The following is a 23,784-nucleotide window of genomic DNA, read 5'->3' on the forward strand; positions in this document are numbered from 1 at the left end:
TCCTGGACTCTCTGGAATCTGGACCCCCAGTTTAAGCAAGAAGACAGCGGCGTCCGTCGGCTCGGCTGAAATCGGCTCGGCTGTTTCCACTTTCCAGGAAGCTTCGCGTTTCTTTTAACGGTTAGGAAGCTCACGTGAGGGTCTCTCGGTACGGTAAACAGATGCTTGACGCTGCGAGTGAGCACGTGTAAGTAGCCGACAGAAAACGAATAATCTTAACCGTCGAAGGATCGTACTGAATTATACACCGTCCAAATCTATTCGCCAGTAAAACAGTCATCGTTAAGAATAGACAGACACGAGAGAAAGAAACACGTGGACAAGAACAGTGTAACACGTCAGCACGCGGAGATCTACCATTTCATATTTAAAAAAATAATTAATTTCACCGTTAATATAAGGGTCTTTTTTTTTTATTCACTTCAAAATGGTAATACACAACACATGTATCATGTAACGAGATACATCATTAAATGTGGTCGCACCTCGTGGCCTTGGTAAATGGAGAAAAATATATTTTTATTACTTGCATGCTTTTAATAAACGTACAAATACATACTTAAATGTGGTTTTCCCAAGTGGGTATTGATGAAAAGAATTTTCCCCATAAATGTGTCACAAGCTGTCACGTTGGTGACAGTTTAATAAATAAATTACTAAAATCTCACTTCCAATTATGTGACATCATGTGACACGGATTCTGACTCTGGAGTAGAGGGTTAAAAGATGCAACCTTTATGGGACCCTCTTTAAGATTTGGCAGGACCGACTAAAATTTGTTAAGACCCACCTTGACAGACACCACGAGGGGTGTGCTTTTTTTTAAAACTTTTGTGATCGATAAGGCTGCGAGGGTCTAATTTATTTTGTCCCTAGGTGACGGCTGTCACATAAAATCCCAAGAAAATCTAATCCAGTAATAATATGGTTGGTGGAATAGGAACTTTTTGTGACCCTACCTAGAGAAATGTTTCCGGGCACATTCGCTGTGGTCTAATTGAAAGTGTAATTAACAGATTATGATGTGTCCAAATTGGTGCTGCCCACGCATTAATTTATAAGAGGAAGGAGGTCAACTGACCGGTTACGTCAACACACACTTTTTATCATTTGAGTTCCGAGTTAATAAAAGATGTCACAGCTTGAAAGCGTCACCGGCAAAGTGGAAACAAGTGGGCTGGCAGTCTTTGTTGTTTTTTGGAGAATATCACCGGCCAACGTGGTTTTTCACCGGCTCTGCTGCTGAGGTGTTCAGTAATAAAGTGGAACGGACATTTTCATTATTGAATGTATTAGATGAGGACAGGTGTAGGACCCAAATTCCTTTGAAGCATGGATGAAATGATGCATGGTGGATTTTCAGGGAAATAATTAGAAATTAATTAAAATAAAATATTAAATACAAAATTGTCTTGTGGTGAAAGTATTATAATATTAATTATCAAATAATTATCCATAAAATTTTCATGCTATTTTCCGCCCCATCTTGGTAAGAAAATCTTATTTGGAAAATTATATAATTTTTATGGTAAGAATTTTTAGCTAGAAAAGTGTTACCAGGAAACAAGCGTCACTAATTGTCCTTGGAAACATATTTCTACTAGAAATACCTTTTCATTGTGTATTAACATTGCCTTAGTGTCTATTGAGAAGTTACATTGAAAATTTTAAATTTCCTTAATAACCATAGTCACTTGGTACTGCCTTCAAATACATATAACATAGCATATAGTGAATTTTACTAACCTCGTTTGTCTCAAAACAAGCATTAAATACATCACATTAAAAAAAAATCAAACCCGTCAAAATTTGAAAATAAATAAATAACAAACAAAATGGGATAGGAAGAAACTCAATCAATAGCTAAATATTTTTTTTTTTTTAAAGAAAATGAGATTGTGGTTAGGGGTGGCATCGAGCCGAGCCCGTACCTACCTATGTTTGAGCCTAGTTTGATTTAAATATTTCGAACTTGAGTTTGAGCCAAGCTTAGTCTCGAGTCTAAAATTGTAATTGAGCTCGAACCCAATAATTTTTACTGAGCTCGAGCTGAATTTGAGCTCCAACCTACATTTAAAACTTTCCATAAAATACTAGTCAAATAAATTGTATATAAAATTATGCATACATTTACATAAAAATAGGCATAACCTCTATTTAAAATTGGACATAACCTCTGTATATTAACTCTGCATAAAATTATCTATACACTATGCATAAAATCATTCATAAAAATTGCATAATTATGTATAATCTTTATTCAATAATCAAACATAAAAATATTCCTTTGAAAAGCAACGCTAGTTTTGTCCATTTGTACTCAATCAGACCGTTCTGATTCAAGGACTAGAAAACCAGACCATGGAGACAGAGAAAAAGTTTAAGAAAAATGGTTTTGGATGACTTAATCGTATGCCCATTTTTATTTTTTCTTCGGAGCATGGATTCATACAGCAACAGTTCTAAAATGCTACCAATCTGTTTTTTCTGAAAAACTTTAGTGGAGTTAGGATTAAGAGAGTACCTCAAACAATTTGAGTCTCTTCAAGAGCCATGAGGAAGGGACAATCGGAGTTCAAGAAAGAGTTTTTTTTTTTTTTTTTTCAGTTGCTTATGATCTCGCTCGTGCAAAAGTCGCACGATGTCTTCACGTGCAGGGGGGGGGGGGGGGGGGGGGATTATTTATCCCCTAACTTAGGTCTCTAGTTTTCCGCCAAGATGATATGGAGGGAAGGGGGTCTAGTGGCGCAGGCGAGGACCTATTGTTGGGGGCAGACGACGATGACGGAAGCAGCATCGAAGGCAGATGAGGGGAGGAAGAAATCAAATCATGCAGCGGTGAAGGCGGTCGGTGAGTAGCTGTCGACGACGATGGAGGCGGACACAACAACGGATGGGAGGGGCTCGACGGTGACGAAGAGTTTCCCCCCCTCACTCTCGCTCTCGGTCCCGACTCCCGAACCCGTTAACGAGCTGGCTCACGAGCTTTCGAACTGAGATATGATTCGGTCAAGCTCGGCTCATTAACTCAAACAAAGCTTTATCTGGATCTCAAACTAACCATGATTTGGGCATCTGTCTTTGTCATCACTGTAGCACTTAGTTCCTTATTTAAAGTCTCTTTCCCATTTAAATTGTGAGGTGTGTCAATTGAGCAAACTCCAAAGAACTACTTACTCTCCTCAAGTTGAACCTAAAGGTGTTGCTCCTTTTTCCTTGGTCCATTATGATGTATGGGGACCCTTGAGTATTTCAAATATTTCTCAAGCTAGGTACTTTATTATGTTTGTTGATGATATCACTAGAGTAACATGGTTATTTTTATTCAAGGATAGATTTGAAATCCCTTCCATTTTAAAATCATTTTATGTCATGGTTTCAATTCAATTTGGTCACAAATTACAAGGACTTCGCTCTGATAATGCCAAAAAGTATATGTCAGGAGGGTTTCAAACCTTTTGTAGTAATAATGGCATTATCCATAAAACCTCTTTTTACTTACACCCTTAACAAAATGATGTAGTTGAAAGAAAGTACCGATATATTCTTGAATTGGCTGGTGGCCTTCTTTACTCCAAGAATGTGTCTTGTTTTTATTGGCCACATGCCATTCTCACAACATGTTTTCTTATTGATAGGTTGTCATCCTTCATACTTAATAATAAGTCTTCATATTCCTTGTTATTCCCGGGTGATGACTTGTTTTCACTTCCCTTGAAGGTGTTTGGTTGTACATGTTTCGTACATGTCACATTTCCAAATAAAAGTAAGTTAAATCTGAGGGTTATTTAGTGTATCTTTTTGGGCTACCCTTCTCTTCGTAAATTGTTTGTCTCTAGGGATGTGACTTTCTTTGAAGATAAATCCTTTTACTCCAAGGATGTTCCTCTAGGTCTTTCTTCAGTTCCTATTGTTGTGCCTATTGATCCAGATATCTCTCTATAAGCCCCTGAAGCATTGACTAATACTACACTTTTGGAGTCTACGAATCCTTCTGAGGTAAGTCCTTCTCCTCCTGTGTTTGGTCGACCTTTTGCCACTAGACCTATTGCTCTTCGTAAGGAACGTCAGACTTGTACTAGGCCATCTACCTCTCACCTATATCTAATTTTGTTTCTCATCATCGTTTGTCTCCTTCTTGTTGCCATTTTATTGCATCAATTTCTTGTGTAAGGCGGCAATGGAAGAAGAAATGACTACTTTATATGAGAATCAAACTTGAACTTTGCACCCACTTCCTCCCAATAAGAAACCCATGGGCTGTAAATGGGTATTTGCTATGAAGCATAATCCTAATGGTTTTGTGGCTCGTCTCAAAGCCCTTCTAGTAGCTAAGGGGTACACATAGTGTTATGGAGTTGAATACGAAGAGACTTTCTGCCCAACTTACAAACAAGAACAGTGTCACGAGTTCTTAAGCCAAATGCCAATAATACAAAGAAGAGAAACACCAACCAACTTTTCTAAATTTGGTTTCTCTACCCAACTTACAATCTAGAAATGGTAATAGCTGTGAAGCATTAAATGACAGCTAAAGCCAGATGTTGAATAGAAATATTTTTTTAATATTTTTTTGGATATTAGATACATATACGACACCTAGCCCCAACAAGATTTCAGCCTAAAACTGACCTCAAACCAATAAAAACCCCATGTAGCTAATGAGCCAAAAGTCCAATTTGATGAAACTTAAGGTCCTTACTTTTATTTTATTATTGTTGTCTAGAAGTAAGTAATTCAATAACATCATAATTTCTTGAATTCATCACAAAATTACTTATTTGATGAAATTAAATAATAAATAATTTCTTATTTAATAGTTGCGATAATTCATTACATGACTTAATGATTGATATTAAATCCTAAATTACAAAATTAATTATTAATAATTTAAGGGTTTTTAAGATTCTAAACTCTAACAATTAATAATATTACGTAATCATTTTTTTTGAAATAAGTAACGAGTCCTATTAATTTAGTGACTTATTTTAATTAATTATATAATTATTTACTAATTTATATTAAATCATCAATTCATAAATTAATTATTAATAATTTAATGGTTTTAAAACCCTAAACCTTCACAATTAAGAATATTAAGTCAGCATTTTATTTGAAATAATGTATACCTTAATAAATAATGAGTCCTAATAATTTATTAAATGACTTATTTTAAAATTTTGGAATTCATTCCATAACTTAATCTTAAACCATAATTATTGACTGCTAGTAATTACTATTTTGAAAACCTAAAGTTATATATTTTTCTTACCAACCAAAATCTGTTTCCATTATTTATTATGGATGCTAATTAATGACTCATGTTATTTATTTTTTGAAAACAATATTATAAATAATTTATAATTTTAATAATTTTTTTAAATATGGTAAATTTAATAAATAATAAATCCAATTAATTAAATTAATGATTTTTATAATAAAATTTTAATTTATTAAATAATTTAAAGTTTTTTATTACTATCTTAATTACTAATAATTTTTAAGTGTTTTCTAAAACTTTAAACACTAACAATCATTGATAACTAGTAATTATTATTTAAAATCGATTATTTAATATATTTTTCTTACTAACTACTATTTTTAGTTAATTATAATTAATCTCAATTAAGATTCATATTTTAATTATTTAAAATTATTAATCAAATATAATATTAGCTATTATTATTAACTATAATTATCAATTATTATTGCTCTAAATAATTGATTAGAAATCAATTAATAATTAATAATTATTTTTAGATCTATATTAGTAATAAATATCATACTCCTTAATTATTATTGCTCTATTATTATGTACTACTTATTATTTATTATTTTATTTTGTTCTAACTATATTTTAAATTTTATTTATGCTTATTAGTAAATTAATAATTAGTAACTATTTTTGAAATGTACACAACTAATATTAATATTTTAATATTAGTCATGTACATTTATAATATTTTAATAATTAATAAATTAACTATATTGGTCCACATTATCGATTAATCCTTTTTTTATAATAGATTGTAGTAAAATCTATAATCTTTTAATAATTAATAAATTAATAAATTAATCTATAATCACTAATAAGTAATAATTTAATAATGATCATACTACATTACTAAACTCAGGGCCTCAGTTAGGGCACATGGTCCCTTCTCTAAGGAGAAAATTTTTCTTGGTCGGCCATTAGTGAACAAGATTAAATATTTGAAACATGCATTAAACAACTAACAACATTAAAAGATGAGTAAAATAGTAGTTATTAATTACTAATTAGGCATTAAAAGGAAAAAATTGCAAAAAATCTCATAAGTATAATAATAATGAAAGATTTATTCCTTAATATATTCATTCTTGAAGTCAATAAAGAAATGAAGAGGACCTTATGAACAATGACTTAGAATATGGTCTAATAAACAATGAAATAGTAAGTTGTGATAATATCATCACTTATGGGATCCAGTTAAGCTCTCATTTGGCAGCACAAGGTGTCCTCTTCAAAGGCTCTAGTTGGATTACAATAAGTCAATAAGAACATCATCTCCAGTTTTGGTTCAAATATTTTAATGAAGATATGATGTTTGATTGCAGGCCATTTACATCAAGAATATGGTTCAAATCTGGTTCATTTTTTAAATTTTTTTTATAATCGTTTATTTTATTGATAAGGTCGTCTTCCATCCTGTAAGGAGAAAACAATCCAATAGAACCCTAGAAAAAGACCTCTCTATTGCCAACCAACCCTAAATCCTACACCCCAATAATCAATCTTGCAACACTATGATCTAAGTTGAATTTTTGCAATCCAATAATTTGTATTGTGAAAATTCAAATTCAAGCTGATTCATTAACATGCAAAACACGAAATTTTCTACCATTTCCTTGGAAAAAATCTTATGAAATTTCCAACCAGATAACTAATGAGATCGATTTTAAACTGAATATGTTTAGGAAACTTTTAACACGGAAAAGTATTTCTAGTTTTTTTTTTTTTTTTTTGGACGTAAATTTCTAGTTAGTGGCACTAACAAGGTCTTACTGAAGAAAAACCACATTTATATTTGGACAATGTAATTGGGATAAAAGGGTGTGGATTAAAGTTTATCTAAGCTCAGGAGCTCCTAATTTTTAATTTCAACATTGAATTTAAGTTGAATAATTCACTTATTATCTAAATGATTTGTGTTGATCTTCATTTGATAATCTTTTATATTTTAATAATAAATTAGAGATAGTGACATTATTATAAAATAATAAAGTAAATCATATTCTTGTAAAATGAAGCTAGTTTTTAAGATAAAGCTTGCAAGAGTTGAATCCAACCTCCTTTCTAAAATTCTAAAATGTAACATGGTTTATATTGAAAAATCTACTACAATGTTATGGTACCCTAAAATTCAAAACTCCCACTTATGCAAATTGCTTGTGTTCTTCCATAAGAAGAAAAGATCCATCTTTAAAAGCTGGTCCGAAAGTAAAAAAGAAGAATTTCAACAAAACTTATTTGGATATCTAATGAGGGGTTAAAATACATTAAAAATACTTGATCACATGATATGTATCAAGTTAAGAGCTTGAAATTTCTTGAACCATATTTCACTTTTCTTGCTGTATAAACTAGGTTTTCAACATCATCCATTAAATGAATTTCCAATATTTTCTCCTGTCGGGGTTGTCCATATATTTGTAAACACTATCTAACTCCCTGAAATATGAAACAAAATAAATCTTTATTTTTCATCACGAGAAGGGAGAATTTCCAATCTAATTTATTTTTCTCAGTTTTTTGGGGGAATCTAAGATGCAATCGAAAATTTTGAGTTTTGGGAAAAGTAAACTGAAGAAGTACTAGCCGATTTAACTTTATGGTGCTTGCTATTTTTTTTGTGTCTAGAAATTAATTATTAATAAAAAAATTATATATATATATATATATATGAATTAAGAATGAATCTAGGACTTTCTTTTATCAAGGTAAGGGTTTATGTAAGTGAAGTAAATAAGATCAAGATAGCATGAAGTGTCTATCATCTATTATTTAGAATGTAAACTAAATTAGAAAAAAAAAACAAAAAATTCAAAAATATTTCCTACACATAGACAACTTCAACCATACAATGTTACAAAAGATCACATAACCCAAAATATAGACAAGAACATAAGAATGAGCAACATCTTAGAGGTTCCTTCTAATATGATTAGTCGTTCAAATGTTTTTATGCTAAGTTTTTGGAAAAGCAACATAATTGTAAGTGTCACTAACTTCTCTACCCATATCTTTTTTCCAGTCTCAAGTTAAAAATTATAAATTTTGTGTGAAACTCAAATGGTTTAATCTTAAAAGGAAGGAGCAACACATATATATTTCTAGAATTTCATGGTATAGGTATGTCTTGGATGGTCATGAATAAAAATTAACTTAGAAACTAGAGAAACCTATGTTATTAGCATAATGTCTAAAACGTTTTATCCCTATTTCTCCATCAATTCATTATCTACTAATGAGACACTTCACCTATACACTTGGAGAGGGCTAGTAAATGATTTTAAAAGATGAGGATTAGATAATTTTGTCTTCCTTACTAAAGTGGCATGAGTCTCCCAAAATGTAAATAGTGATCTACCATTCTAGAATATGAAGGAGAAAGTAGGTTACATACAAAAGACATCCAAACACATCGACCCTAATAGTTAGAGAATAAAGAAGAATGTGACCTACCATTTAAGGTTTAAAGCTCAATTATCAAACGAGACCTACCCATTTAAGAACAAAATATATTGTTTATTTTATGTCATTCTTTGATAGTCGAAAACATTTTACTATGTTTGATTCAAGTACTTGTGAAAACACAACCTCTAAAGTCGTGAACAATTTAAGAATAGAAAGTGGGAATACAGTTGCTAAGCATCGCAGGATGAGATTTTAATGTTGTCACTATATCTTGTTACTTTCTAATATACTAACCTTGGCAATTTGATTTGGAAGTCTACGACAAGTTGACATCATTAACTATATTAAATTTTTATATATATAATATACAACCTCGATTAAGCTTGAGTTTATTAACTTTTGAAAACAATTTTTCTATCTTTTACAAATATTTATACTTTTGGAAGTAGAGTTCTTTGTGTTTTGAAATTTGTGCTTATGCGACTAAAAACACTTAAATAGAATCTTGTATCTTAAAATATTAAGAATGTTATTCAAACAATTAAAAGCAAGCTTAAACTTCAAAAAGCCTACTCCAAATCAGGGTTTTGTGAATTGCTAGGTTGACTTGCGATTCTGACAAGTCAACATATATTTTGGTGAAGTTGAGTCGGTTCATGGGGAGTAGAATCATCTTGAATACGTAACATGCCTTGGATTATGAGAGTTGGTGTTGAATTTCTTGAAAAAAAACTTCATTGACTTGTTTTAATTTGAGTACAATGAACCTTTATTTATAATAGAGGAAATAAGTAGCATCCGACTACAATTAAATTACCCTTAACCAAGTTACACCCAAAGTCAAACACTAAAAGATAAGTCTTATAACAATTAAACGAATGTGCATAAATATAAGACTAACATAACTAAAATATCTTTAATGGAGACTCTTCTGTGAGACCTCCTTCCATGAGACTCCTCTTAGACTTCGCCATAATAATTTTGGCTTTGTGAGATTACTTGTTATGAGAGACATGTAAGACTCTTCCATACCTGCTCTTCAACACTCACCCTCAAGCTGGAGTTTATAGTTTCAGCTTGCAGTGAAAAAGGATCTTGGTATGCAATCTTCATTGGCTATTTTTTTTCATAGATGCAAAATCTTCATCTTTTGTTCTCTCCCTTTCTTGAATATTTTGGTCACAACAAAAACTACCACAACATGTGGAAAAAAATACATCTTTCTTGTATTTCTTCTTCTACTTCTCTCCCTCAAGCCATAAATAAAAAGGATATAGAGACCCAGCTTGGATAAAATATAATATGGTAGAAAAAAGTCACTCCTAACGGTATGACAAAATCAATACACCAATCAAAATAGTCACAGTCTGAAACACACTGTTCAATTTCATAAGCGAGAAAAAGGTAAAATTTTAGGGCACAACAAAGAAATTACTTACTTTTCAAGGGTAGCTCAAACACAAATCACCTCTTAGGTGAAAAATAAAAGTCTTGACTCGAGTTGGATGTTGGGCACACTCTACTTTTAGGTACTAGGTCTAGGTATTATTCTGAAATAATGAAAACAAAAAATGATAAACTGAAGAAATATAAGAGAAAATATATATTTAATCTGAATGAGACATCTATGTAACACTCATACTTCAAAAAAAATCTAGAATGTGACCTTCTTTTTTTTTAAAAAGAAAAAAAGTAGAGACTGTAATTATAGAATTGTAAACATAGAAAACAAGTATGACCTCAAAGAAAGTTCTGGGGGTGATCATAATTTTGACGATGCTAAAGATACGCAACCATGTAACAAAAACACAAAAACATAAAAATAATAATATCCAAGCAGGATATCACATACCTTGAATGAGCACACCATGGAGTGCTTAAGTTTGACCAAAAATCTCTAATTAGAAGAGACATTTTTCTAAAAAACTTGACTCTAGGAGAAAAGAAAACTCAATTTATACGTCAATGCATGGAGAGGTAATAAGAGAGAAAATAGAAAAAAGGAGAGTCTTTTGATAAAACTGACATTTAGTACTTCTAATATCAATATCTCCAAAAATATAGCTTAAAATCATAAACAACTTCTTGCTAAAGAAACAAGACTCAAAGGTTTCTATTTTGATAGAAAATTTGAGATAAAAAGCTTCATTCATGAATCTGTTATGACTACTTGATTTTCCTTGTTTAGTAGAAAGATTTTTGCCAACTCCAATGGGAATATCTCCTTACATATAAATCGGATTTACATGAAAGTTGCTCCTCCTGAAACTAGACTTCGATATCTTTCATTAAAATATAACATTTAATATGAAATATACTTATTTTTGGATAAAAATTAATATATTTCAGATTCTATATTCTAGCTTAATTGAGTACTCTTTCTTCTTTGGGGAACCTCACCATTGACTCTTCCCATTTTGATATCTCCCTCTAGAAAACTCATATTGAGAATTGATTAGATAGGTTAAAAATAGGCTTAAAATTATTTATTTTGACATATAATTCTCCATATAAAGTCTCATTCTTGATTGCACAAAACACATAAAAAATTGAAGCTTTCTATAGTTGCTTAAATCTCTTTTGTTGTCAAACCTTTGCTACAAATTTTGTAGAAAACTTTGATTACCAAAATTCTTTTTGAGTTTGAAAATAGACTCAAAAATATTTTCACAAATATATAACTTATAATATAAAACTACACTATAAAAGTGAAAATGCCAACGAAACAACGAGTTTTATGGCAAGGAAGAAAAAAATAGAATACAAATTTAAACTACTAGAGATGATAAATAAAAAAGAATCACATTATCTCTGTGGGTTGATTGAGTCAACTCACAGAACCTGCTTTTACACCATGTTGAATTTCTTAAAAAGAGAAATACCTCATTGACTTGTTTTAATTTGAGTACAATGAACCTCTATTTATAATAGAGGAAACAAGCAAAATCCAATTACAATTAAACTACCCTTATCTCAGTTACACCCTAAGTCAAAACACTAAAAGATAAATCCTAGAACAATTGAATATAAATAAAAAACTAATATAACTAAAACACCTTTAATTGAGACTCTTTTGTGAAACCTTATTCCATGCGACTCCTATTAGACTCCATATTAATTCTGGCTCTGTGAGACTTTTTGTTGTGAGAGTTATGTAAAACTCTTCCATACATGTTCTTCAATATTTGGGTGGGTCAAATATGGAGCTATGGCGAGTCACAAGTTGCAAACCAAATGTGCCAATCCGACTCGACTCCCCTGTTTAGAACATCTATATGGCAAAAAAAAAAACCACAATTTAGGTTTTTTTTTTCTTTCGTTTCTTCCTACCTCATCACCTTCCTCCCACTTATGCTCATTTCCAAGTCAGCTTCTTGCCATTTTTTGACAATGTCCCCCCTCCTCCGATGTCTTTCCCTATTTCGTTCACTTCCAAAATAGTTTTATTGTGGGATTCAATGTTTTTTGGTTGTTCTGTGCCGAAACTTGTCATTCGAGGCCTAGTCGTTACCTAGATCTAGACCTTCCTCCTCCCATCCTTTGTCATCTTCTAGCCCCCTCGTAGGTATTTTTTTTTCTCGATTGAACTACCTAAAGTTTCGGGTTCAATTAGTATATAGTAAAATAATCTTAATAGTTGATTTCTTAAGTTTAAGGGTTTAAGCTTTAGGGTAATTGCATTGATGAACATAGATTATGTAAAATATTATGATAGTTGATTGCTTTTATGTGTTGTTAATTGAATTGTTTTTGAGATTGTGGCAAACCACCAATGTGGAAAAAAGTTATTTTTTGGGAGTGGACAATTTGCTAGTGAGGGTTGTGTAATAGGTAATGAATTAATTAATATATGATTAACATATTATAGATTCATATAATATATGTGATTATTATATTTATCAATTATGAACATACAATTAATAACTATTAAACAATTACCAACATAATGTATTTAATTATTTTATATGGTAATATATTTTATTTACTAATTTATTATCTATAATAATGAAATACTTGTTTTATATCAAATATTAATCTTGGGTATACTTGAAGATTTCAAGTTTGGCTGTTCTTAGAAAAAGGCTTGGCTGGTTTACTTATCTCGTAGCATCTATTTAATTTGCTGTTCATCTTTTGAAGGTTTGGTTCAACTTATTTTTCTCTCCCCTTTGAACCTGTGTTGTTGATCCAGGATGCTTCTTGGCCAAATTGAGCTTCAGATTGCAAATGTTAAAGAGGAAGCCTTTACTAGAAAGAGATAGTTGAAAAGGTTGATAAATGGCTGGCAGCATGTAAGGAGGAATCCTGGCTTTGAAGAGTACAGAAGGGTAAAGCACTAACAAATTTTTAGTGGTTTGATCCTTCTGGTTGTATCTTCCTGTTGAAGTACTCATTTACCTGGTGCAGACTCTCATTCTCATTCCTGACTTGGTGGATGACTACATCAACGATAAGCTATGGCAGATGCTTTAGTGTTCAAAGGCTTAGCATGGGATGGTGAAAGAGGACCTGAGTTTACGTATTCTGGTTTAAGCTTTTACTTTTATCCAGATCTTAAGACTCGAATAGATTTTCATTCTGAAGCGTGAAGAAAGAGGAACTGAGTGGTCTTGTGAAATGAAATGCAGGAAGAAGAGAAGAGACTTCAGTGGAAGCTCATGGGAGAGCAGGAAGCACATTATGATTCGAAACCCAGCTCAACGAAAAACCCTAACGTGCAAAGATCTTCTTGATCTTCAAGTGGGGATGTAAAAAGAAGATTGTCTCTTAGAAAAGCTATTGCACCTCAAGCAGGAAAGGGGACCAACAACAGGATAACTGCTTGCCAATAAGCTTTTGATAGGTTATTGTTTCAGAATCCTTTCCAAACAACTCCTTTGTTTAACAGTATTTCAGAATTTTCTTGCAGGACATTTTTGTGAGCCTAAATATGAATTTCTATAGCGTTATGAAATTCATGAAAATAGAATTTAAACAGAAGCACGAAAGAATGCTTACCTCCGGCCATGTCGATCAAATTCCCAAAGCAGAAGATCGTCTCATCTATTCAGGGGTTACTCAGATGAAAAATTCATAGGCGGAGGTTACAAAAGGCCTATCTTATCTACATCTAAGATGTTGTTGGATTTCCAATTAAAAGCAATCATTTAGTCCTTCTAGAGCTCTCTTGATAGTACTAAAGGGACATGGCAGCCCTTCTTCCCAGGCTCTACAATCTTTTCAAAGATCAACATGCCAAACTTACAGGATGAACTCGTAGCTGAGTGTAACAAGCTATTCTGTCAGTGTGGGTAAGAATTTTTCATTCCGTAAGGCTAAAACCTGCACTTATGGAAGAAAATGATATCTAAACAGAAACATTTCCCATACTATGGTACTTTCATAAACACATCTTAGATGTCATGGAACAGTTTTAAAGAAATTTGGTTGAAAATTCAATCTTAGAAAGGCCTTAGTAAGAAGATGCTTTATTGCAATGAACTAATCCATCAACTGATAACTCATACGAGCCAAGATTTGTAACATCATTGATACCCTTTGAAGAGCAACAGTGTAAAATAGTGACATTGGGTCAATGGACATGAATGATGAATCAGGTCAAGACTCTTTTTATTTTTTTCCTACCAATCAACCCATTTGAGGAAGAAGAATGGGTTTCATTAATTATAAACAAAGAGAATCAATGGGCAAATCACAGATATCTCCATCAATATGAACCACCTTTATCAACCCAATTGAAGAGGTGGACTCCCCCCCACAAAAGTCTTGTTTGGATTGAGAGATGATTTGAGAAACATTGAATTGTGAGACCCCCCTAGTCATTGAACTCCCAAGGGGGTGGATCCCCCCCTCCTCCACTTGGTTTCCCTTTGTTTTATTCTGTTTTAAGGGCACTATGATCCTGAAGTTTCTTTCAATAATAGTTGTAGTAGAGAGAGTGTTGGGATAAGCATATCATAGTGCTCTTTCCTTTTTACCAAAGTGGAGGATTTGGTACTAAAAGCAGCATTCAATTCACACTTTTCTTCTTCTCATTGGCCCAGCTTTACTTTCTCCTTTCAAAACCCATCACCAAGTAATTGTTAAATATAAAAAAGCTGGACATAAATACCCTTCAAATGGGTGTATATGTAATATTTGAGTGAAAAAGACTTAGGAAAAGAATCAACGGTCAGATATTTTGTGGGTCCATTTAATGTCATGGATGGATTGAAAATTATGGAGAAGGATACAAGCAGACAAAGAGGCAGATATCCTCAAATCCAGGGAATTTCCCCTTTTCATAACTTTAAAGACGAGGGGACAAAGCCTTCTAGATTACCGGCAGGCTTAAATTTGAGTATAATGGGAAAAATATAAAAATACGAAGGGAGGAGACGTTGCAGACCCACTCAGGAGGAAGGTGGAAGATGGTGGCCTGTGGCAAGTGGCCGGTGGATTATTCTCCTCATCTGATTTGCAGTTACAATAGCAGAGGCTACTTTAATTCTTTAACTGTGTTACTCGACTCACGAGGGCGGTTGTCAGTCTGTCCGACTCTGGATAAGAGCCGCAAGATCTACCGGAATTTATTGACTTTTGGCCAAAAAACCTGAGGAAATGGCAGGAAGGCGGAAAACCCGTTTTGGTTTTTTCTTCTTTTTAAATCTTCTGGGTTGTCATTCGTAGGCTTCGTTGTCTACCCGTGTTTTGTTTGTTTGTTTGGTTTGTATTTCTTTTACTCTTTGACGTAGAAATTATCCTTGAATGGTGTGTGGTGCAATCTGATTCCAGTTCTTGCCCCCCTCCTCTTTATCTTTATTGGGTTATTGTTTTCCTCGGGTTCTGGTTGTGTTGCCTCTGTTAATGGTAGCTTTATTGGATGCTGCACCGAGCTCCTGGAGCCAACTGTTGACGGGTCTCTGTTCGCGTTCCGAGTTCTGATTTTGGGTTTCGGGAAAAGGAAAGCACTTGAAGTGTGGCTGTTGGGTGTTCAGTTTGCGACTTCCCGAAACTTTAAACCCATCAGGTTCTCAGAAATTTAGAAATTTGGTGCGGAGTCTTTGAGCAGTGGAATTTTCTGGGTCGTGAAGCCCTACTGTCAGTGATCTTGTCTTGGACTTAAGGAGTCGAAAACACTTCTTCTGCTGTATAGTCCATGGTAGGGTTTTGAGCCAAGTGGTTTCGGTCTCCTCAGTTTGCTCATGCTGTTTTAGGGTTTTGGGTTTAAGCTTCTTCCAAGGTATAAGGTTCGTGGTTGGGTGTTTGGAAGAACTATCTCCAATCTTATTTAACACTTTTCGGATTCTTGGTTTTTGCAGTAGAAGAATCCATGTGTATTTTGGCTTCTTTCATTTTTTAACTTAGGGTTTGAGGTTTCTGTCCCAAAAGTCACTTTGGTCTCTTCATTCAGGCAAAGTCATTGTCCTTGCTCCTGCTTTTAGCTCCTCTTTTGATGCGACTAGTCGTCTCTTCTTAATTCTGATTTTTCTGGGAGTTTAGAATCCGAGCCTAGACGCCATAGAGGCAAGTTGTGGAGCTTTGGGAACCATTTATTCTTATGCAAATCTGTTGTTGAGAAACTATTTGCAGTTTCCTCCTAGGTAAGGCCCTGCGTGGTGTCCTTTTTGACGTGTTGCAGCTTGTTTGCTTCTGATTCTGCTACCCAAACTGTAATTTCTTCTTCTGAAAATGAATTCTCATCAGTTATTCTCTTCCTCCCTTGCGGACTCCACCCTCGTGAAAACTGTGAGGCAAAAATATGAAACCACTCCTTTGAAGTTGGCCACTTTTACTGAAGCTCAGCCTCAGCAGAAGCTTGCAGTCTCAGGAAATTCGGAGGGCTGTGTTGGCGTTCTTGACGTTTACATACATCAGGCAAGAGATATCCATAATATCTGCATTTACCAGAAACAAGATGTTTATGCAAAGATCTACCTCACCAGTGACCCGGAAATAACCGTGTCAACTCAGATCATTAACGGTGGTGGGAAGAATCCAGTCTTCAATGAGAGCCTGCAACTCAAGGTTCGAACTGGGGATTCATCTCTTAAATGTGAGATATGGATGCTTAGCCGGGTGAAAAACTACCTGGAAGACCAGCTATTGGGCTTTGCTTTGGTTCCCCTTTCAGAGATCTTGGTGGGGAATAGGAAATTGATGCAAGAATTCTCACTTTCTTCGACTGATCTATTCCATTCTCCAGCAGGCTTTGTGCAGCTATCTCTTTCATATGTTGGCTCTTCACCGGAGGTGTTGGCTATTCCTCCCCCCCAAGCATCGCTGTCCCAAGGTGAAACTTTAGTTGATTCCGAGGTGGCTAGTTCACTCCCTTGTGAGTACACTAAGATTGAGTTCCCCGATCCGAATATTGTGAACGAAAACCAACTAATGGTATCTGAATATTTTGGGATTCCGTGCACTGATTTGGATGCTCAGAGCCCTGAGAGCTTAATCACTTCAGAGAATGGCAATAATTTAGATTCGGGTGTAGATGTTCAGGTTGTGGAAAGCTTCACGAAGGAGTCTTTGAAGAATGATACACCTGTAAGCAGTGTCTCAACGAATGGATCAAGTGGATCCCCCTCTACTGCCGGCCACACTAGTACTCAATCAGTTTCTGATACTCAAGACCAGGTTTCATCCAAGGTGGAGAAAAATGCAGATGCTGGAGAGGCTGAAATTAATTCATCTAGTGGGTCAGCTGGTAGTAAATTCCCACAGCCAATTATAAATATAAAGATTGAGCCTGAACAGCAGGTGGTGCAGCAGGAGATAGTGGACATGTATATGAAGAGCATGCAGCAGTTTACTGAATCATTGGCCAAGATGAAGCTTCCCATGGATATTGAAAATGGTGGATCTGCTCCAGCAAATAGTAATTCAACCTCTGAATCGAAACTCCAGCAGAAGGGAACTGGCTCAAGGGTCTTTTATGGGAGTAGAGCTTTCTTTTGAAGCATTTTGTTGACTCTTTATATATAATTATAAAAATACTTGTGACTCTAGGATAGGACTGATCATCTTAGTATGTCGGTATTAGAGTCTTGTTTTGTGTTTGTGTGTGGAATAACTTTGAGAAGGAGGAAGTCTATAATGTGTATGAGCATTCACAACTGCAATGTGTATGAGATTTTCTGTATCTTCTTATGATTTGTATGGCAAATGTCCTTATTTCCACTTGTGTGCTCTGCGTTTGTTGGTGTGAAATTCCTAGAAATTGATGATTTCATTTTTACTGTTTACATATTGTGGTGGTAGAATGTGTTGATGATGGATTAGAGAGAGAGTCAGAGAGACTAGGACAAGAATCCATGAAGATAGATCTGAACAGGAGGGATGGATGCAGCAAATAATAAAGATACAAGATTTATATTGGTAGGATTCGTCTCTGATCATCATGGTAAAGCACTGGTTTCTCTACGGTGAAGAACAATATTACATCTCTTTTTGAGCAAATGTTTCCTTTTTGTACTTGTTACCATTTTGCAATTGAAAGAATCCAATTTTAATCTCTGTTACCATTCGACATTGGAATGTTAGTTGGCACTCAGATTTTAAACATCATAAATATTCACTGGATATTAATTATTCATGTTTGCTTTTCTCATATTAATTCCTAAATGGTCAATATTAGGATAAATACAGAATTAAAAGAAACACATTTTTACAGTACAAACATAAAGGGGAAAGAACATCTTTGTCATTGATAGGAGTGACCATGTCCGATCTGAATAAAGCATAAACTCAAATGGGTATTTCTATTATTTCATTTATTCTTGTTTCTAAGTGCCTCCTACATACCCAAGCTATCTGCCCATCATCTCTGTATCTCACCCTCCACAATCCAAACTTCTCTGCTATATCCTTTCCACTTGTGCAGTTATTGTTCCTCAAGAAATCTACAACCCACTGATGAGCTCCTCTGAGATCTTGTCTGACATCCCTCGACCTGTCTCCTTGCAAGTGTCTGCTCCTGCTTCCAATGGCTGCTGCCCCTAAAGCACCAGCCCCCACTGCAGCTGCTCCATAGGCGAAATTTGATTCAGCAAGAAGAGCCACTTCACGGCTCAAATCTGGTATCATATGCCCCATACCTGCAGCCAAGTGGGCTCCAATCTTTAAAGCAAACGTCACTAGTTTCATGAACTTATTCATGTATGGAATGAGGCACTGGACTGCTCTGTTATCTACTTTCATCAGTTCACATCCGATCTGATCTTCAATAACATGAATCTCTCTCCGAAACTCGCACAGGAAATGAAGCCGGAGAGCCATCATACCTGAAACTATGTTGGTCACCAACCTTCTTGTGTAATTTTCAGTGCGGACAAAATAAAACATGTGGGGTACTTTTCTCTCTTCTAGTTGGACACTAAAATTTGCTATGTGGTTCACTTTCCGGTGGAGCTCAATCAAGAGTCTGTGTTCATAGTATCTTAAACCTTGTATCTCCTGCTTCAAGTCTTTGATTTCTGTCTCTATGATCTTCAGCCTTTGTAGAACAGCTTCAACACCCTTTGCAATACCGGATAATGACGGATCAACTGAACTGTCATGTTCATCCTCAGGTGGATTTTGGGTGTTTTCAAGTGGGACTTCCAATTCTATGGCAAGATGGTAGAGGTCATTGTACCTTCTATGTAGTATTTCATGGAAATCATCCTCAGAAAGGAGATCTCTAGCAAAATCAAATCCAGATGGTAAGATGGATCTACCACCATCTGATACACTGCTCCATGTATGTTGGTATTCATACATACTGTCTGCTGGAACTGTGAGAAGGGCCTCTTTCAATTGTTGCAGAGGAACAAATTGGGTTTTTCTGTATCTTGGAGGAATCAGATTTTGAACACATTGAGGTCGGATGATGCTTTCTGTCAAGGTAATACCCTGGCACATTCCCTGGATTGTTGGAATTAGAAGTTGTCTAAAGAGCCTTAGAATTTCAGTTTGATTCTTTGTAGAGCATGCTAGAACATCTATAAAGTGACCCAACTGCCCTCCAAGCTCCACCCTGATGTAAATCCCATTAATGTTTATCGATATAAGGTACTTCTCCAGACTGTATGTAGCTCCAGGCTGATTTTTCGATCCCAATATTTTGTTATGCAGATTCACCTGGGTTCATAAAAAGGTGAGATTGGAAAGAGATTCCTTTTTATTTTGTACAATGTGAAAATTATTAACCTCAATTTCCTCTACTGTTTGTAGAATTACTTCTTTAGCAGTATTTGTTCTATTGCAAAAAATTTCATGAAGTGAAAAACTCAAAAACAGATTTTATTTATATATTTCTTATTTCAAAATTATAACTGTAGTTACCTGGAGCCTGGGGAAGAAGCCTGGAGTCAGAAACATATGGCTGGAATCATCACATTCCAGATGTCTTCCCACATAAACACAACCAGGCGTGTTCAGGGGCCATTTTGGTGTTTTCCCCCTTCCTTCTTCAAGAAATGCTGGAATCAGAAGAAGAGAATTTGGATCACTGGGTTCTTGCACATAACAAAGCTCCAGTTTTAACATCATTTTCACCAGATCTCCCTCCTCCAAGTTGTCAAATACTCTTGAATCCGTCCCCGGCATTAAGTGACCCTGTAAGCTTCCCCTTAGAAATTTCTCCAGCTCTTTCCTGCTTACAAACCCACTCTTCTCCTGAGAACCTGGCTTTCTGGCATCTAACGTTACAAGGCGGCCTAGAACCTCCCTGCAGAACCACTCACAGTCTAAGATAAGAAACTCCAGATTTTCAAAGTAGATCACATTCCCCATTTGGTGTAAAGTATTTGCCACTGCCTTCCTCCTCATCTCCACCTTTTCAAGATTATGGTTTCTAGATCGGATTCTCAAGGCTGGGACCTTCACCTGGCACAAGTCGCAAAATTCCTTCCATCGCATTACTGGCTTGTTGTAGTTCTCTGCTCTCCAGCTTGACAAGATCTGTACCAGATCATTACAAAGTTGATAGACTTGTGGAACTCTCTGAAGAATTGTTTTACTAGTCTTCCGAAGGTGATGCGTCAGTTTGCCCACAGAGCCACTTGATCTTGCATCGACAGTGAAGATTGTAGGATAAAACTCTACAAACCCTTGAAACCTTTCTTTTAACTTTTGCATCAGGATAACTGTAGGTTGCAAGCTTTCAATTGGGTTTGAGATTTTGTCCATGTGGGTTAGGACAACTGTTACATTTGGCAACATATATTGAGATATGGCCCTCCTTGAATTGGAGACTATGAACCTCAGCCAGTAAAGTACATCTTGTTCAATCTCAGCAGCTGCTTTTAGTTCTTTGTTGCCTGGTTTTCTAAACAGACTACTGATTATTAAGAAGAATGAAGGACTTCCATGGCCAGGAAACATGAGATCATGGACGGCAAAAAATTCATGCTGGCCACCTAGATCCCAGACTGAAATTTTTGTGTCCTCATCATGGAAAGTTTTGATTTTTACTCCTGAACTTCTCACTGCTTGCTCAACTGGATTTACCAGAGATCTAATCTGATCTGAGTAAGGTAGCTTGAATGAAGAGAAGTTCTGTGAAATTGAATTGCAAAGCGTGGTTTTACCTGTGAATATTGTAGGAATTAGAAAACGCCAAACTAATATGGAAAAAAGATGACCTAGATGTGGTGTGGCATTTATGAAATAGGCAGGCATGAAAAATGAATAGATAAGTGGTTTGTGATTGACCTGAAGAGAGTCATATTTTGATGAACTGAAATCAACACAAGAAATTGAATAAAACAGCAAATGTGTAAACAAGTTTGATGCCTTTCTGTATGTCTTGTAGAAAAATTTATTTGTGAAGGTTTATAGAAATCATGAGATGGTTAAAACAGAGAGTTAAGAGCTTCAAAATGTGAATGCCAGCCTTCTTGAATATGCCACTGATACACTCAAGTCAGAAATTCGTATGTGGATTTTGTCAATGTTTCTAGAACAGAAAATCTGTGATTAGTAAAAATAATGATACAGGAAAAAAAGTTTATTTGTAAAAATAATGCTTGAATTTTGTTTTGTTACCAGCAAATTCTTGTCCACAGAGGAAAACTCGACAACTCTTGGGCATTGTTAGTGGCATGTCTTTAAAGAACTCTATTTCAGGTTCTGTTTTTCCATTTTGACCAAGCTTCTGGTAAATTCTTTCGGTTTTCCCTTCAGTATGTAAAGGAGTTCTTTCAAGGTCAATCTCTTCAATCCATGGATTAAGCTGCAACGAATCCATTATGGCCTCTAACAGCATTTCCCCTTCAACACCTTTGCAGCCCTGCAGAGAAAAAAATCTCAGGGTGGCATTTTTCTCCAAGCTTCTGAAAATCCGTATAAAATCATCTGGTCTCAAGCTTTCATCATCATGGATACCTAAATGGGTCAGACTTTGATTTGTCTCCATAAGTCGTAAGATTGCGATAGTTCCATCTCTTCCTAGCTTGGTTCTGCCACCTCCAAAAGTTAAGGATTTCAAACAAATGTTTGCTTGACTTTGCAGAGGTGAAAATCTGCTTAATGGGCATAACAAATGCTCCACCCCTACTCCACTGAACCAATTTCCATCCACCTCTAAACTTTCTATGCTCTGGTTCTTGAAAAGCCCAGCTGCAACATAGACTACACCTTTGTCTTTGAGGCAGGTTTTAGATAATTTTACATGTTTTAATATACGATTCTGTTCTAAAACACATCTAAACTCCTTGGCCCAGCGAGATCTTAGCCTGATCCCAGTCATATCTAGTGTTCTGACTGTTGTGTTCCATCCCAAAGCACACGCAACTCGGGAAGAACCAGATACATCAAGCCTGTAAATTCTCAAGGTACTATTTTCAGGTACAAATTCTACAATCTTGGAGCTTTTTTCTCCATTTGTGCTACTCCAAATGTGAACTTCCATAGCTCTGTTTCTTGCCAGAACAGCAGAAATAAGAGGGGTCGCTGTGAGAGGAGTAGAATCAAGAAGTATCAAGAGTCTAAGTGTTGAGTTCACCTCTATCATCTTTGAAAGCTCCTCTGCTCCCTTTGAACCGATTGAGTCATCCCATATCTGCAATTCTTCCAAAGTTTCATTTCTCTTCAATGCAGAAGCAATGAAAGCGGCTCCTTCATATCCTATTCTTGATTCGGAGAATATAACTTCTTTTATCCCACAGTTTCTCCTGAGGATTTCTGAGAGCTCTGATAACCCTTCAGGATTGAATTTGTTTGTCTGGAATGTAATTTGCTTGATGTTAAAATTCTTATCTAGTAACATTCCAAGCTTACGGACTTGTTGCAACTCCCAGTCAACCCTGTGAAACTCTAATGTCTTCAGAGAGTTTTGATTTTCTTTTGACGCTGCTAGGGCTGCAAGGAGATGAGGGAAGTATTGAATGTTATCCTTGTCTTTGGAAATGTTTATGCACATGGAGCTCTCTGTTTCTTGGAAGCAGCTTGAAGTTGGCTGAGAATTGTAGAAGGAAACTGTGTGAAGATTGAGATTTCCTGACTGGAACACTTGCAGAGCCCAAGAGAGATCTTTGAGAATCTGCTGGGAAGCCATTGCCTTTTTCTCTAGAAGAATGGATAGATCAGCAGATCTTTGGACACTTAACAACCCTGAAAGAGCAGGTAAGTGCTGCTTGTCTTTATCTGTTTAAGAATCGAAAACTTTTAAAAATGAGTTCCACTTTTCCAAATGCAAACCGTCTGTGCAGAGATTATGAAAAATTACTCAACCCCTTCCAATATAAAGGAACAATCCAGGGAAGAAACTCCCAGTAGCTTCCTCAAAAGGTGGAAATTTTTTCCTGCCTTAACAATGATGTAAATGGTACCTTGAATGAAGCAGCATCAGAGAGATGTTTGCTTGTACAGGCTTCGGTTAGTTGATCATCATCTCCAACGTGAAGTCGTAAAGCTTCTTGATCCCAACCTCTCCTTCTGGATTCCAGCTCAATGAGACCAAACACTTTTTCTTTTTCTCATGTTCAGAAGATGGTACCAGTTTATGCTTTTCCATGTTCAGTTGAATTGCAGAAACATGACTCAGAAAATTCAAATTATTCCCAAGTCAGGCACCCACGCAGGAGATGCTCAAAGGTATTGTAAAGTGTGAACGGATGTAGATTAATGAATGCTGTAGCTAGTGG

The 23,784-nt window shown here is 35.2% G+C and overlaps 2 protein-coding genes across 2 annotated transcripts; one reads left to right on the forward strand and one right to left on the reverse strand.

Annotated features, from left to right (window-relative positions):
* Positions 1–15,338: 15,338 nt before the first annotated feature.
* LOC137967195 (uncharacterized) lies at positions 15,339–17,903 on the forward strand. Its single transcript, XM_068813678.1, has one exon. It carries the CDS (start codon positions 16,349–16,351, stop codon positions 17,612–17,614), a length of 1,266 nt encoding a protein of 421 aa, XP_068669779.1. The 5' UTR covers positions 15,339–16,348; the 3' UTR covers positions 17,615–17,903.
* A 377-nt stretch (positions 17,904–18,280) lies between these two features.
* Positions 18,281–23,195, reverse strand: LOC137940636 (protein TORNADO 1). The gene is made up of 3 exons (XM_068785790.1): positions 21,686–23,195; positions 19,982–21,228; positions 18,281–19,777 (listed from the first exon to the last, which is right to left on the reverse strand). The coding sequence occupies exons 1-3, from the start codon at positions 23,193–23,195 to the stop codon at positions 18,404–18,406; spliced, it is 4,131 nt and encodes a 1,376-aa protein (XP_068641891.1). The 3' UTR covers positions 18,281–18,403.
* Between the last annotated feature and the right edge of the window lie 589 nt (positions 23,196–23,784).

Source organism: Aristolochia californica, unplaced genomic scaffold, assembly GCF_029961685.1.
Source record: "Aristolochia californica isolate CCGP_79_NKW_82.1479 unplaced genomic scaffold, dmAriCali1.0.hap1 SCAF_10, whole genome shotgun sequence".
Taxonomy (NCBI): Eukaryota; Viridiplantae; Streptophyta; class Magnoliopsida; order Piperales; family Aristolochiaceae; genus Aristolochia; species Aristolochia californica.